Source organism: Labeo rohita, chromosome 25 (assembly GCF_022985175.1).
Source record: "Labeo rohita strain BAU-BD-2019 chromosome 25, IGBB_LRoh.1.0, whole genome shotgun sequence".
Lineage (NCBI taxonomy): Eukaryota > Metazoa > Chordata > Actinopteri > Cypriniformes > Cyprinidae > Labeo > Labeo rohita.
This window is the reverse complement of record NC_066893.1, coordinates 1020584-1035003: the sequence shown is the minus strand read 5'-3', so window position 1 is coordinate 1035003 and position 14420 is coordinate 1020584. Positions and strand designations below refer to the sequence as shown.

Sequence of the window (14420 nt, the reverse complement as noted above, 5' to 3'; positions counted from 1 at the left end):
GAAAATCTCTGGAATATTCTTGGTGACAAAGTTATGACCACGAAACTCACTACAGTCACCCAACTATGAAAGAAAGTGACCAAAAATGGACCAAGATCACACCAGCACAGTCTGAGAAACTAGTGATGTCCTGCAGCCACAGATGTGCTGAAGTCATTCAAAGCAAGAGATTCTACACTTCCTACTAATTTAGCGGTAACCCTCCAAAATTTTAGTTGTAATCTTCTTTCGTGCTACAGCAGATACCGTTCTCTAATTTTGATGAGTGTGTTTTTCACAAAATAAAGGTTTTCGTTGAAATGCCTTGAATATTTTGTCAAACATGTTAGTAGAACAAAAAGAATATGCAGCCAGGCAAGGTGACAAATAATACATTTATTGTGGTTCCTTGGTCCAAAGGAGAAAATGAAACCCATATAGAATGTGCAGTGCATACAGATAGAGTCTCGTCCCGTACTGGTCCACAGATACATGAATACAGTCAAATCTTACACAACACACAAGAATCTCATGGCTTATAGATGATGACAGACATAAAGTGCTCATCCTCCTTGTCTAGGCTTACCGTCCTGATCTATGCCAAGCGTTAATATATAACTCACTAATCTCATTGGATGAGGGGGGCAGCAGAGGTAGGGTGAAAGGGGAGAAGTTAGGAAACATTTAAGAGCGGTTCTTCTTGAAGAAACTGATGAGTCCGTTGGTGGAGGAGTCGTGGGAATTAACCTCTGCATCATCCTGCAGCTCGGGTTCGATCTTCTTAGCCAGCTGCTTGCCGAGCTCCACACTAATGAGACAGATAAAGATTCTCTGTAAATGTATGCCTGAAACTTCTCAATTTCTCACAAGGTGGTGACAATATGGGACCCAATTAAAGCTGCAGAAGAAGACTTTGATCTGGACTCACCCCCACTGGTCATAACTGTTGATATCCCACATCACACCTTGCACAAAGATCTTGTGCTCATACATGGCTGAAACACATGAACAAACATCCATGAGTGTGGGGCCTACAAAACCAATGCACATCTACAAAAGGAAGTGCCGGGATAACATGTTCGATACTCACCAACAAGTGCACCAAGCATGAAGGGTGTAAGTTTCTTGAAGATGATAGAGTTGCTTGGCTTGTTTCCTTCGAAAACCTACAAAAAACAATGAGTCATTACACAAAAACAGACCATATGTATGGGAGTAAATTCTCCCCAGAATAAAATAGTGATAGTGACGAGACATGTCGCCACACCTGCCCATACAAGAGAATATTTAAACAGTTTGAATATTCCCACTTCCCTGCTATGCGAAGTGCTGTCCAAATTGACAGTGGCAAAACATTAGGCGAAAAACAGTCTCAGCCTCAGATGTCACGCCCACAGTCTGTTGGCTGAACATCTGATGCATATGGCACACAGAAGTGGAAACACTTCAGGAGTTTCAAAGTTATCATCAGATTTCATTATACAGGAATTCCGAGAGATGTACGTGTCGCATTTTCTAACGTTCTGTCTGGAAACAAAGATGCAATGATGTCAAACCCCCTTACGAAAGGAGAAACTTATCATATTTACAACTGTGACACTTAGCGCTTATCAGGATCAACTAAATGCTGGATTTTCAAAAGTATGTGAAATATTTAAAGTTCATGTCAAAACATGAACATGTTTAAAGATTTTTACACACTGGTCTGTTATTTGGGTGACCACCCATCAGCTTTGTGTTGTACCGCACAGCATTTTCACCCCTTGTCCCGCACAACGCATATTGAGAAAATCAGTTTCATCAGTCTGTTGTGTTTTAACTGTCATATTAAGAAATTGTACATAGGTTCTTTTGCCTTTTTAAGAAAGTTTTGTGGCCCAGTTTCCGTGCAAACGATGTGCGGACCTCATCAAGTGATCTAGCACCACCAACGGAAATCGTCAGGGGACATGCAAAAACGATATTCTCTATTCATTTTAACAAAAAAAAAAAAATTTTATGCAGCTTTCAGACATGACTTTTTCTTATTTTAATAGTTTGTTTGAGGCAGTTTTTATGGCGTTATTTTATTACATTTTATTGAATCTCTTCTCTCTGTATGACAACGGATGTAAATCAGTGTTTACATAGCATAATAGTAGTAAATGTATCTATTTTACACATGTCCCGCATTGTCCCGCAAAATCACACCTACTGTCCTGCAACAGATCTATTGACCCCCAAAAATGAAAAGGAACAAAACAAAACATGATTGGTTCCTTTACCTGTCAGTCATAAGGCCTCTTGGGCGGGCCTTGGCCAAAGTGGCCAAGGTTCCCAGACCTTCTGCTGTCAGTCTGAAGGTCTGGCTATGTGAGACTAGGTGAAAAGTAACCATATGACCTAGTACTTCTGGCAGGATCCTATTAGACCGTAGAAGAGGATTCATAAATGGTAGATAAGACACACAACTCATGAATTTGAATTGCTCAGAACCGCTTGGAATCCATGCTCAGTATTTGTCCTCTGCGTTTAACCCATCCAAGGTACACACCAGGAGCAGTTGGCATTTTTGCTGCAGGGAGCAACTGGGGGTTCAGTGCCTTGCTCAAAGTTTATTCACTCCCCTCACCTACAATTTCTGCCAGTACTGAGAATCAAACCTGCAATCTTCTGGTTACAAGTTCGATTCTCTAACTATTAGGCCCATGTTGTAGGTCACCTGACAGCGCCAACATGGTAGATTAGGTATGTCCAGTTTGCATTCATGCTACGCACATTCCTGTTACATAAGAACATGCTTTATTAAAGGTGGCAAAGAAAGTACTCATTCATAAGGGAGTAGGGGACAGTCATGGCCTAATGGTTAGAGAGTTGGACTTGTAACCCAAATCAAGTCTCTGTACTAGCAGGGATTGTAGGTGGGGGGAGTAAATGTACAGCACTCTCTTCCACCTTCAATACCACGACTGAGGTGAGACCTTTGAGCAAGGCATTGAACTGCCAACTGCTCAAAAAAAAATGGATGGGTGAAATGCAGAGCACATGCGTAATGTGTAATGTTTGAAGTGCCCCCAGGAGCAGGATTAGGAAACTCTCATTAGTTGGGGTAGACGACCCTGTTCCTAAAGAGCACTACTTTCCTGCAATCCCAACACCTGCCTGTAATTTTCAAGAACTCTGCAAGATGGTAGCTCTCCAGGAGCCGGGTTGGTTACCCCTGCTTTAGGCAATCATGGCTAGGGATGTCCCAAACCTATAGGGATATGGGCCCGATCGTGCAGTAGGTGCCATTATGCACCTTTAAGTAGGTTTGACAACAGCCATTAAATGGGAAATCAGACAAAATGTTAACTTTTTTTACATTTAGCTTCTGGCATGTATGTCAGTTCAGAAAATCTGAGAAAAAACATGCAGCCAGTTGAGTCTGAAACTGTAATCCATTGAACTGTTTCAGTTTGGAGCCAGTTTCTATGTAGATAGCTATCTATTTAAATATGACCACCTCCAAGTCATAAATGGAATCCAAGTCTGCAATTCACACACCCCATGGAAGAGAGGGGTTAGGCTCATTATCATTTAAAATACGGTCCAAAGTGTTGACACTTGGTTTTTAAGTAAAGAACCACTCACTTTATGGGGCAAGAGTTTCTCCAGTGCATCTCCAGACATCCCAGCACCCTGGAGCTCCTTCTTGGCCTCTTCAGGGGTCTTTCCCCTCATCAGAGCCTCTGTTTGCGCCAGGAAGTTTGCCATCAGGATCTACAAGATTTATGAAACAAGTGAGTATAAACGTAATGCTTAGACAAACATGGCTAAAATAACAAAATAACATCTGGGGCATAGACTGTCTACATACCTTATGATGCAGATTATCTCTGATAGGATGCTGACTCTGAGCAGGAATGAGGAAGTCAGCTGGAATCAAGCGAGTGCCTGTGGAGGAAAAGATCTGTTGTGATAAACACGTCACAAATGGGCATTAACATGTCAATTCAACTAGGAATTAGTCCATGGGGCAGGGTTAGGATCACACACCCTGGTGAATGAGCTGATAGAAGGCGTGCTGTCCGTTAGTTCCCGGTTCGCCCCATACAATGGGTCCAGTGTGGTAATTCACACGAGTGCCAGACTTGGTGATGTACTTCCCGTTGGACTCCATGTCTCCCTAAGAGATCATCAACAACTCAGCAAGTGTCCTACTAACAGAAACTATGACATATACGAAGTCCTTTCCTGAAACCTCATAAAACGGACCTGTTGGAAGTACGCAGCGAAGCGGTGCATGTACTGGTCGTAGGGCAGCAGGGCATGTGTCTCGGCCTGGAAGAAATTGACGTACCAGACGCCGAGCAGGGCCAGTATGACCGGGGCGTTCTGCTCCAGAGGGGCCGAGCGGAAGTGGTTATCCTAATAGAAAGAGCACAGAGCAGTTACTTCCCGAAACATGAACTCCATATGCTCTGAGGTAGACAGTATTCAGTTGTATACTGGCATACTACAATTGTGCTTACCATCCAGTGAGCACCAGCTAGGAGCTGCTCGAAATTGTCATAACCTACAAGATGACAATAAATAAAGTTAAATGTTTCATTTACAGACCGAAAAATGTGTCTAAACTGTGCAAGATGATGCATTTACAGTCTTTCTAATTTGATTCAGGAGGAAGTTAGCCCAGAAACATACTCTACACAAGTACATAAACATTAACGTTTGGCCAGAACATCATTTTATTACTATTATAAACAAGAATGGAATCAGGTGATTGAAGAGGAGAAATCTGTTATCACCTCTGGTGATGCTGAGAATGCAAAATATTCTTAAAATGCATTCTGCTTTTATGTATAACTAGGGATGTTCATTTCGGTTATTTTTCTTATAGCTCATTAATCGATTATTAACCGTTAACCGACAAGATTATTTTAAATAAAAATTTGATTATTTTAGAAAGGATAAGAGTCTGTGACCCATTAAAAATACCAAAATTAGTTTTCCAGGGATTCATTTTACATGCACAAAAAGCAGCAAACAACAGAACATGAGGATGAGGATTCACATGGACACGCACATCCAGTGCTTCTGCAAGTGGAGAAAAACCATAATAAAACTAGGCTATGTAAATAATGAATGAATAGGCCTATATGATAAATGTTTTACTTAATTAAAAAAAAAAGAAAGAAAAACTTTTGGTTCATTTCTGTGCTGCGCGAAAGGAAGATGCCTGAAAGCGGCAACATATTTTTCTCTATTTTACAAAAGCACAAAGATTTGTTTTTGTTGTGAATGTACACAAAGGCAAACTGATTACAGTTTCGATTATCTGTATGACTAGGAGGAGTCGTTTCCACTGTTAGAAGGAAAAAGGAAAAAAAGAAAAAAAAAAAAAACAAAAAACAAAAAAAGTGAATGCGCTGGCGCCGCACATGCTCACAGTTAAGCATTGCTAACTTGCCAATGGAGCTGTTCCATTATCATAATAAAAATTTTAAACCTTTTAACTGATTGTATTAAACAGTTAAATTTCTTTCTGTTGGTTAACGTTAACCGGTTAAAATGAGCATCCCTAATAACAACAAAAATCAAACTTGCATAGCTAAGAGAGTTTGCATTCACATACTTGCATACAGCATGTTTCAGGCTTTATGGGACTGTTCATACAGCAGACGTACCTATGTGCAGTGCAATGGACAAACCAATAGCCGACCACAGCGAGTAGCGCCCGCCGACCCACTAAAACATGAGCATTCAGCATCAGAAAAACAGTCTGGGCTTTGAAAGGCAATATGCTAATTCAGGAGCATGGCAGAGTAGACAAATAATACTGGCAGTCATGCGTTCAGTCATTTACATCGTCAGCCTTATTTTCAGCCCATCAAATTGAAGTTTTCATTCTCGTGCAATAAGTGAAAATAATGTAGGATATACTCACATCCCAAAACTCAAACATGTTGTTGGTGTCGATACCAAAGTCCTTGACTTTCGGCTGGTGAGGAGAAAGGAAATTTATTTAACTTCTTTATACCATAGTCTGAGAAAGACTCAAAACTGTGCAATGTAAAGTCAAATTGCGCTACAATAAAGTTGGAATTGTGAGACATGAGTCAGAATTGCAAGACGTAAAGTCGGAATTGCAAGACATAAAGTCGGAATTCTGAGAAAGAGTCAAAACTGTGCAATGTAAAGTCAAATAAAGTCAAAATTGTGCTTCAATAAGTCAAAATCACGAGACACAAAGTCAGAATTCTGAAAAAGAATTCAGATGTAAACTTGGAATTGCAAGATGTAAAGTCAGAACTCCGAGACGTTAAGTCGGAATTCTGAGAAAGAATTCAGAATTGTGAGACGTAAACTTTTTTTAAAGATACAATTTCACTTGGAACACTGACATAATGTTTACATAAAGGTCTACTTACTGCGTTTGTGGATAGAGCCACAAAGTGTTTAGCCACAGCAGATTTCTGAAAATACATGAAAAGAATGAATTAGACTAACAGCCAACCAATTATAGCAGAGCACATATTATTAAAAATAAAGCAAGAATCTTTCTATTTAGGACGGTTACAGCAGGAATGGTACTAACATCTTTAGCGGCCTGAAGGAACCATTCTTTGGCCGTCTCAGCGTTAGTGATGGTCTCCTGGGTGGTGAATGTCTAAAAAAAAAATACATTAAGTACATTACAGTAACTTGTTCATTATGTATTACCAGTTTAGTTAAATGAACACTACAGTACTGTACAAAAATGCTTTTTTTAACCTTGGATGCGATGATGAAGAGGGTGGTCTCAGCGTTGAGCTGGGCGAGGGTCTTGGCCATGTGCGTGCCATCAATATTAGAGACGAACCAGACGTTGGGTCCTCCTTTAGAGTATGGCTTCAGAGCTTCAGTCACCATCAGAGGACCCTGAAGAACAGAACGTAATCAGTGATATTCCAAACATCATCGTTAACGATTACAAGACTTGACTTATTGAGTCCTAGCCGTCAGGATAATAGAGAGAATATCAAAAAGAAGTGACTGACATTTCAGTCCAGAATCGGGCAACCTTTGCTATGGTAAGTGTAACAAACTATAACAGAAAGTTTTATTCCACTTCAGTTACTCTTGGATCTGCCTATCTAAGAGATAACTAAATCTTTATTGGTCAATTATGATGTGTAAACTTTCACTGGGTCACAGGAAACTCATAGTAAACTCACCAAGTCAGAACCTCCAATGCCAATGTTCACAACATCAGTGATGGTTTTACCACTGAAGCCTTTCCACTCGCCACTGCGCACTTTCTGCAAAATAACATACGGATATGCACTGTCAATTTGCAGGAATTTTTTACAGTCAGCTATAAAAATTGTGTGTGTGCATATATATAAACAAATAAAGTGGGTCGTTACACGCATGTCCACTCACATGGCAAAAGCCCTTCATCTGCTCCAGGACTCTGTTCACGTCCGGCATCACGTCTTTACCGTCCACCATGATGGGAGTGTTAGAGCGGTTTCTCAGGGCAGTGTGCAGAACAGCACGACCCTAACAAAACAACACACACAGCTCAGCTCTACCCTAAAGAGACTTAATAGCAACTATGCTCTTTTTTTGTTGACATCTGTTACATTGGTAACCGTTTCATGTGAGTTATGCCTATCATTTATCATGAGCCGCAAAAGAGGCATTACATACTTTAGTTTCAGGACAGCCAAAGAGTTTAAGAGGAAACTGAGGGTTTTAACAGAACTTTCTGCTATGTGTCAATAGAAATTTAGAGAAGATGATAGTTTACACGGATGCAAATTCTAGAAGTGCATTACAACAGGTCTTGCAATTTCAACCTAAACCACTCAGCTCGAGTTAATTCTCAGTTAAAAGTTTAACTGAGATATTGTTACCTCAGTAAAGTTGATCTTTTCTCCTGCAAACATCTTGTCTCTGGCGGCTTCAACGCCCACCGATCGTGCCTAATCATGATGAAACAGGAAAAAACGGTTAATGTGACTCAGAACTTGTGCAAACATGCATATAAAGAACTATACAAACACCTATTGTGTTGTGTGTGCTGCTGTGATTACTATAAGGAATCTGCTGCATCAAAGTTATACAGTTTCACAATGTCTACTTTTAATGGCTAAAGAGAGGAAGTACTGAGTCTGGTTAAATATGAGCTGTACAACTGTAGCTAAACACAATATAAAAGTACAATTCAGAGAAAAACATGTATAGTTGGAACTGTGGGATGTAAACTTGGAACTGAAAGACAAAGTCAGAATTGCAAGACGTAAAGATAGAATTCTGAGAAAGAGTCAAAACTGTGCAATGTAAAGTCAAATTGTGAAATGCAAAGTTAAAATTGTGCTACAATAAAGTCGGAATTGTGAGACGTAAAGTTGGAATTGCAAGAAGCAAAGTCGGAACTGCGAGATGTAAAGTTGGAATTCTAAAAAAAAAAAAAAAAAAAAAGGTCAAAACTGTGCAATGTAAAGTCAAATTGTGAGATATGAAGTCAAAATTGTGCTACAATAAAGTCTGAATTGCAAGATGTAAGGTCTGAATTCCGAGACGTAAACTCGGAATTGCAAGACGCAAAGTCGGAATTGTGAGAGGTAAAGTTGGAAGTGTGAGATGTAAAGTCGGGAAAAAAAAAGTCAAAACTGCAGTGTAAAGTCAAATTGTGCTACAAAGTCAGAATTGCAAGATGTGAGGTCTGAATTCCAAGATGTAAATTCTGAATTGCAAGAAGTAAAGTCTGAATTGTGAGAGGTAAAGTTGGAAGTCGAGAAAAAACAAAACAAAACAAAAAAAAAAGTCAAAACTGCAGTGTAGTCAAATTATGCTACAATAAATTCAGAATTGTAAGACATAAGTCAGAATTGCAAGATGTAAAGTTGTAATTGAGAGACAAACTGCTTATCTAGGGCCCAAACTCTGAAACAATCTACCCAACACTGTTCGGGACGCAGACACACTCTGTCAGTTTAAATCTAGATTAAAGACCCATCTCTTTAACCTTGCTTACACATAACACATTAACACATTCCTATAATTCAAATCCGTTAAAGGATTGTTAGGCTGCATTAATTAGGTCAACCAGAACCGGGAACACTTTCCATAACACCCGATGTACTCAGTGCATCGTCAGAAGAATTGCATCTACGCTAATATTAGTCTGTTTCTTTCTTTTTCCGAGGTCACCTTAACCACCAGATCCAGTCCGTATCCAGATCAGATGGTCACTGCAGTCCTCCGGATCCAGTCCGTACCCAGCCCAGACGGTGGATCAGCAGCTAGAGACGACCTCTACAGCCCTGAATGTCAGCGGAGACCACATCGACTAGATGAGCCCCAGAGACGGATCCCCAGTGAAGACCTCGTCACTTAGACGGCCGTCTGCACAAGACCACGGGAACCAGATGAGTCCTCTGTGTCTGGTCAGAGGAGAACTGGCCCCCCGACTGAGCCTGGTTTCTCCCAAGGTGTTTTTCTCCATTTGTCACCGATGGAGTTTTGGTACCTTGCCGCTGTCGCCTCTGGCTTGCTTAGTTGGGGACACTTTCTCTTCACACGATATTGTATTTTATTTTATTGTATTTGATTAACTACCTTTACCTGAAAATTGAGTGTTTAATGTTGCCCTTTTGCATTGTTGATGTACTATTGCCTATTTATTACTATACAGCCGCTTTGTCACAATTCTGTATTGTTAAAGGCGGTATATAAATAAAGGTGACTTGACTTGACAAACTTGAAATTGCGAGACGTGAAGTCAGAATTTTGAGAAGGAATTCAAAATTGTGAGATGTAAACTTGGAATTGCGAGATGTAAAGTTGTGAAAAAAAAGTTACAATTCTGACTTTATATTTTGCAATTCTTACTTTTTTTCTCAGACTTGCCTGTTTATATCTTGCAATTCTGTGTTTAAATCTTGTGATTCTAACTTTTTTCTTACAATTGTGAGATTCAAGGTCAAAATTAGGAGATAAAAGGACGCAATTACCTTCCCCCCCCCCATGCGCCTGTGTGTGTGTGGTCAAATTATGTATAAAATTACACTTTGGACTGCAAAAATTTACTAGTGTTTGCATCAAAACTGAAGTATACTTTGGTATTAAGCTCACACTACGTAAACATTACACCACACACAGGCCTCGTGTGTCCCAGTGATACGGTTAACCTGATACCCTCATTCTATTTTCAGCAGTAGCAGCTTTAAGGACACATGCATTAAGCCAATTAACATCTGGAGACGTACATATATGCACACACACGCTTCTGACAAGGGTTTTAAAGACGCTTAACTGAGAGATTACTATAACAGCTTTCATCCTGCACTGCTGTTTAACATCAATACACTCTGTTCTACTTTTATGAAGACATTTTTAGCTTAAGGAGGACATCCTAATGTGAAGACTGTGGACCGTACCATGTCAAAGAGCATTTGGATGACTTCTTCATTGATGAGATTCTTAGAGTAATCCAGAAGAACGTCTCCATCATCCGTCGCCAACTGTAAACTGCTCAGAAGACAAATCACACACATAGTTAGGATATAAAAAGCTAGATTATTATTTGTTTAATTTTTCTTAATGTACAACATGGATAATCAAGGAACATCATTCAAGGCTGGTATGCATCCAAGTGAGAGGATCTTAGTGATGTTTAGACTGGGACAATGAATTAAACAGATGAGGAAAGCTAAATAAACCATTTGAGAAGATATATTATGCCTATCACAGCAACATGCCACATTACTGGATTGAATATACTCAAATAAATATTTAAAGTTATTTTTAAATTATTATTTTTCCCCTTACTATTTAAATTTCTGATCTATCCCTTACAAAAATATAATGGCAAAATTGTCCAAAATAACAATCACTTTCCAAAATCTTTGTATTTGTTACCTAATATTTTATGACTTATACTAAATGTTTATAATAGTACATAATAGTAAAGACTATTGTTAACAATTTTGCATATAGAAACTTTTAACTTTTTAACTTTTTATTTATTTTTTTATATTTTTTATTGTGTGTGTATATTTGATACATGCACACAAGATTAAATACATTTTATGCATTATATATTATATATAAAATTGTACGTTATTACGTCAGCAGTGCAGACACGTGCTCACTCTCCATCATCAGAACGATTTAGACACAATTTTTCTTAAACATACCAATTGCGCTTGAGTTGAATATATATACTACACGGATTATAAAAACTTAAATACATGCAAATATTATGAACGAAATGAGTTACTGTTTCCACACTGCACGTCCACTATAAATCACCGCACTGATTCAGCTCTGCGGTGAGTGAGTGTGTGCGGAAGGGCACGTACAACATGCTGCCATAGCGCCCTCTGTTGGCTAACATCATTTTGAGGATAAATACATGCTACAGACTTTTATGAACACTCAATACATCAGAATTTAACCCATAACAGCTAATGAGCTCTCATATGAACAGACTATTGTAAATATGCAACATATAAATACAGAAGTATCACAGTGGAGGACGTGATACTCCCTTATGAGATTGCATAAGCAGTGAGTGCACTTGTGAAATGTCTGATCATGAGTTTTTAATGAAATATAGTTACAGAAACTCACATATGTGTGCTGCCACATAAGAGCAGTGTTAAAGTGCATGTAGAGCTTTAACACACATGATCGATGATCAATGACCTTGTTATGAATCTAGCTGCTAATATGTCTGTTTACACAGTTTTAAAGCAAATATAAATAGTTAAACATACTGCCAGTGTTTATAAAAGTATAAATGAAGGAAATAAAGCAGGTGCAACAGTGCAGAGGGCGGAACCTGAGGCTCGAGATTATTGGCCTGATGTGGCAATAACCTTGCAACATTAACGTGGAAATCAAGGCTGATGTAACGCTACATGTGACGATATGTGCACTTATACACTAATATATGTACTGACACTAAATTGCAAGAGCATTAAGATGCTATCTTAGAAAAACAGTTCATAAATTGTATTATATACAAGAGCTTTGCTCTTATAGGCCTTAACGACCAAGATACAAGTCTTAGTAACTGCTGATGCACGGCAAATGTGATGCTGCCACGCTTGAAAGGATGAAATGTCAGCCTGAACGTGTAACAGAGCTCACATACGCAACGGAAACGCGTTTGATGTTTCACCTGAACTTGTTGAATCTGTCTTGATCGGCGTCGAACATCTGCCTCATGTTGAGGTTTCCGGCGCTGGATTTGTACCATTGCTCCAGTTTGCGGTAGTTCGGATCGCTGGTGAGCCCCATGGTGGAAAAAAACCCTCGCTGTTCTTCGGTTCAAAGCTGCGAATGTGAATTACAACCGTCCTGCACTCATTCAGCGCACAGAAGCGTGAGGAGGAAGTCCAATGACAAATCCTGACAGTCGGCCACGCCCATCACGACTACGACACGCCCACCATGACGACAGCGAATCCTGCGTAGCCCCGCCCACAGTGACACTGCACAGACTGACTGAGGTGGTCAGATGCCTGTTATGTAATATAAACATGTATTTTTGATTAGACACATTAGATTGCGACTATTTGAAATAACAAATTCGACCTTTTTTAATACTGTGTGTGATGGTTCGCCTGTTTTGTTTTTTTTATTACATCATGGATGGATGTTTTCTGGTTTAAAGATTTAATGTCACCACTAGATGGAACCAAACAATCACAAAAATATTTTGTACACTCAAAAAAATAAATAAAATAAAAACAATAATAATAACTAAGTAAATAAAATAGGAAAGGTACAATCGTTGGGGTGGTACCCCTTAAAAAGGTGATAATATTTACAATTTAGGTACAAGTATGTACAACTGAGGTACTAATATGTACCTCAATTGCACTGAGAGTGTAATTGAAGTCGTAAGAATGACAGCTGCACTGTTTACATAAAATGACGTATTAGGGCCATTCTACAGACTTCAAAGTCTAAGTTGGAAACATCTTGATAAAACAAAAAGTGTCTTTTTCTACAAATTTTGTATGTGTGCAAACTGTATAATATCCAAGGTACACATTTCTAGTAATTGTGCAGTTATTCTCATGTTGTATTTTCAGAAAGTTTTGGAATATTTGTCCTCTCAACAAATTTGTCACTACCGAAACACAGTAAAATGTAATTTAATAAAGAAGGATTATATTGACCTATTAAGATTTTGCTTACATCTATATTTTTTTCTATTTTATTACAAGTTTTCAGAGGTAAATCAATCACAGGTACAGTTTTAACAATATTTCAAGTGTGATTTATGAGATTTGCTGTATTTTTATACTGATTTCAAAATGAAGGATTCATTAGTTTGAATATACATTGAACCAAAAACTATTGTAACATTTTCGGTAGTGACGGTAATGCTCTGGTAGCGACCACATTACAGAATTTTAACTTGCATACTAAAACACAAAAAATCTGCACAGCTGTGCTAAAATTTTGTTTAATTCCCCCAAATAAAAGAGTATGTGTTCCCTTTTGTCACTATTACAGTAGTGGCATTTTTATAGCATAACACCCAAATAAACAAAGACTACCAAAACTTTACCAAATGTTTCAATAGTGCCAATTTTAGGTGGTTTTGAAGCTTAAAGATGCTAATCAGCATATGGTTAGCTAGCACAGTTCTTAACAGTTGTACATGTTTAAAAACTATGGAATAAAAAAAAAAAAGTGTTTAATGATAGAAAAAGGGTGTTTGGTAGTGATGTTTCTTAAAGTTACACAGATTTTTCATACTTTTGGACAAAGTTTCTCGCTATTACGAGAAAGTTTCTCATCATTATGAGATGCTGTCATTATAATGAGATACTAAGGCATTATTATGAGAAACTTTCTCATTATTATGGGACGCTAAGTCATTATGATGTGAAACGGTCTCATAATAATGACTTATGAGACCGCTTCACATAATAATGAATTAGTATCTCGTTTTAATGAGGTAACATCTCGTTTATTACGAGATGTAATTTTTCAGAATGTTATTGCAAGAATGTTTCTCAATATAATCAGACACCAAGTCTTAACTAGATAAAAAAGTTTGTCAAGACAAACTTTAAGTTGGCTTGAGAAAGCCGGAACAGAAAGTTTTAAAAAGTTTGAAAAGTTTATAAAGTTTGAAAAGTTTAAGAAGTTTTAAAAAGTTTTAAGTGTGATGGTTTTCAGTCTGAAATAGTTTGAATTCTAAAGTAGTTTTAAAAGGTTAACGTTTGGATGTTTTGAAGGCAATACAGTCTGTCAGAGATAGATAGATATATAGAATGTTGTTAGCATGTTATTAACATGATTAACGTGTCTAGCACAATGTTATAATGATTAGCAAGGTACTAGCATGTTGTTAGCATGCTTATAGGATTATTAGCAAGTTACTAGCATTTTACTAGCATGGTGCTAACATAATTAGCAAGTTACTAGCATGATTAGCAAGTTGCTAGCATGTTACTAACATG

General features: G+C 38.3%; 1 protein-coding gene across 1 annotated transcript; it reads right to left on the bottom strand.

The window, feature by feature from the left end:
• Positions 1-356: 356 nt before the first annotated feature.
• Positions 357-12356, bottom strand: gpia (glucose-6-phosphate isomerase a). Its single transcript, XM_051099505.1, has 18 exons — positions 12119-12356; positions 10371-10461; positions 7842-7910; positions 7366-7485; positions 7158-7241; positions 6715-6861; positions 6539-6610; positions 6372-6416; positions 5888-5941; positions 5628-5688; positions 4473-4516; positions 4216-4368; positions 3997-4126; positions 3818-3894; positions 3592-3720; positions 1070-1145; positions 908-974; positions 357-787 (listed from the first exon to the last, which is right to left on the bottom strand). Exons 1-18 carry the CDS (start codon positions 12235-12237, stop codon positions 664-666), a joined length of 1662 nt encoding a protein of 553 aa, XP_050955462.1. The 5' UTR covers positions 12238-12356; the 3' UTR covers positions 357-663.
• Positions 12357-14420: the final 2064 nt, after the last annotated feature.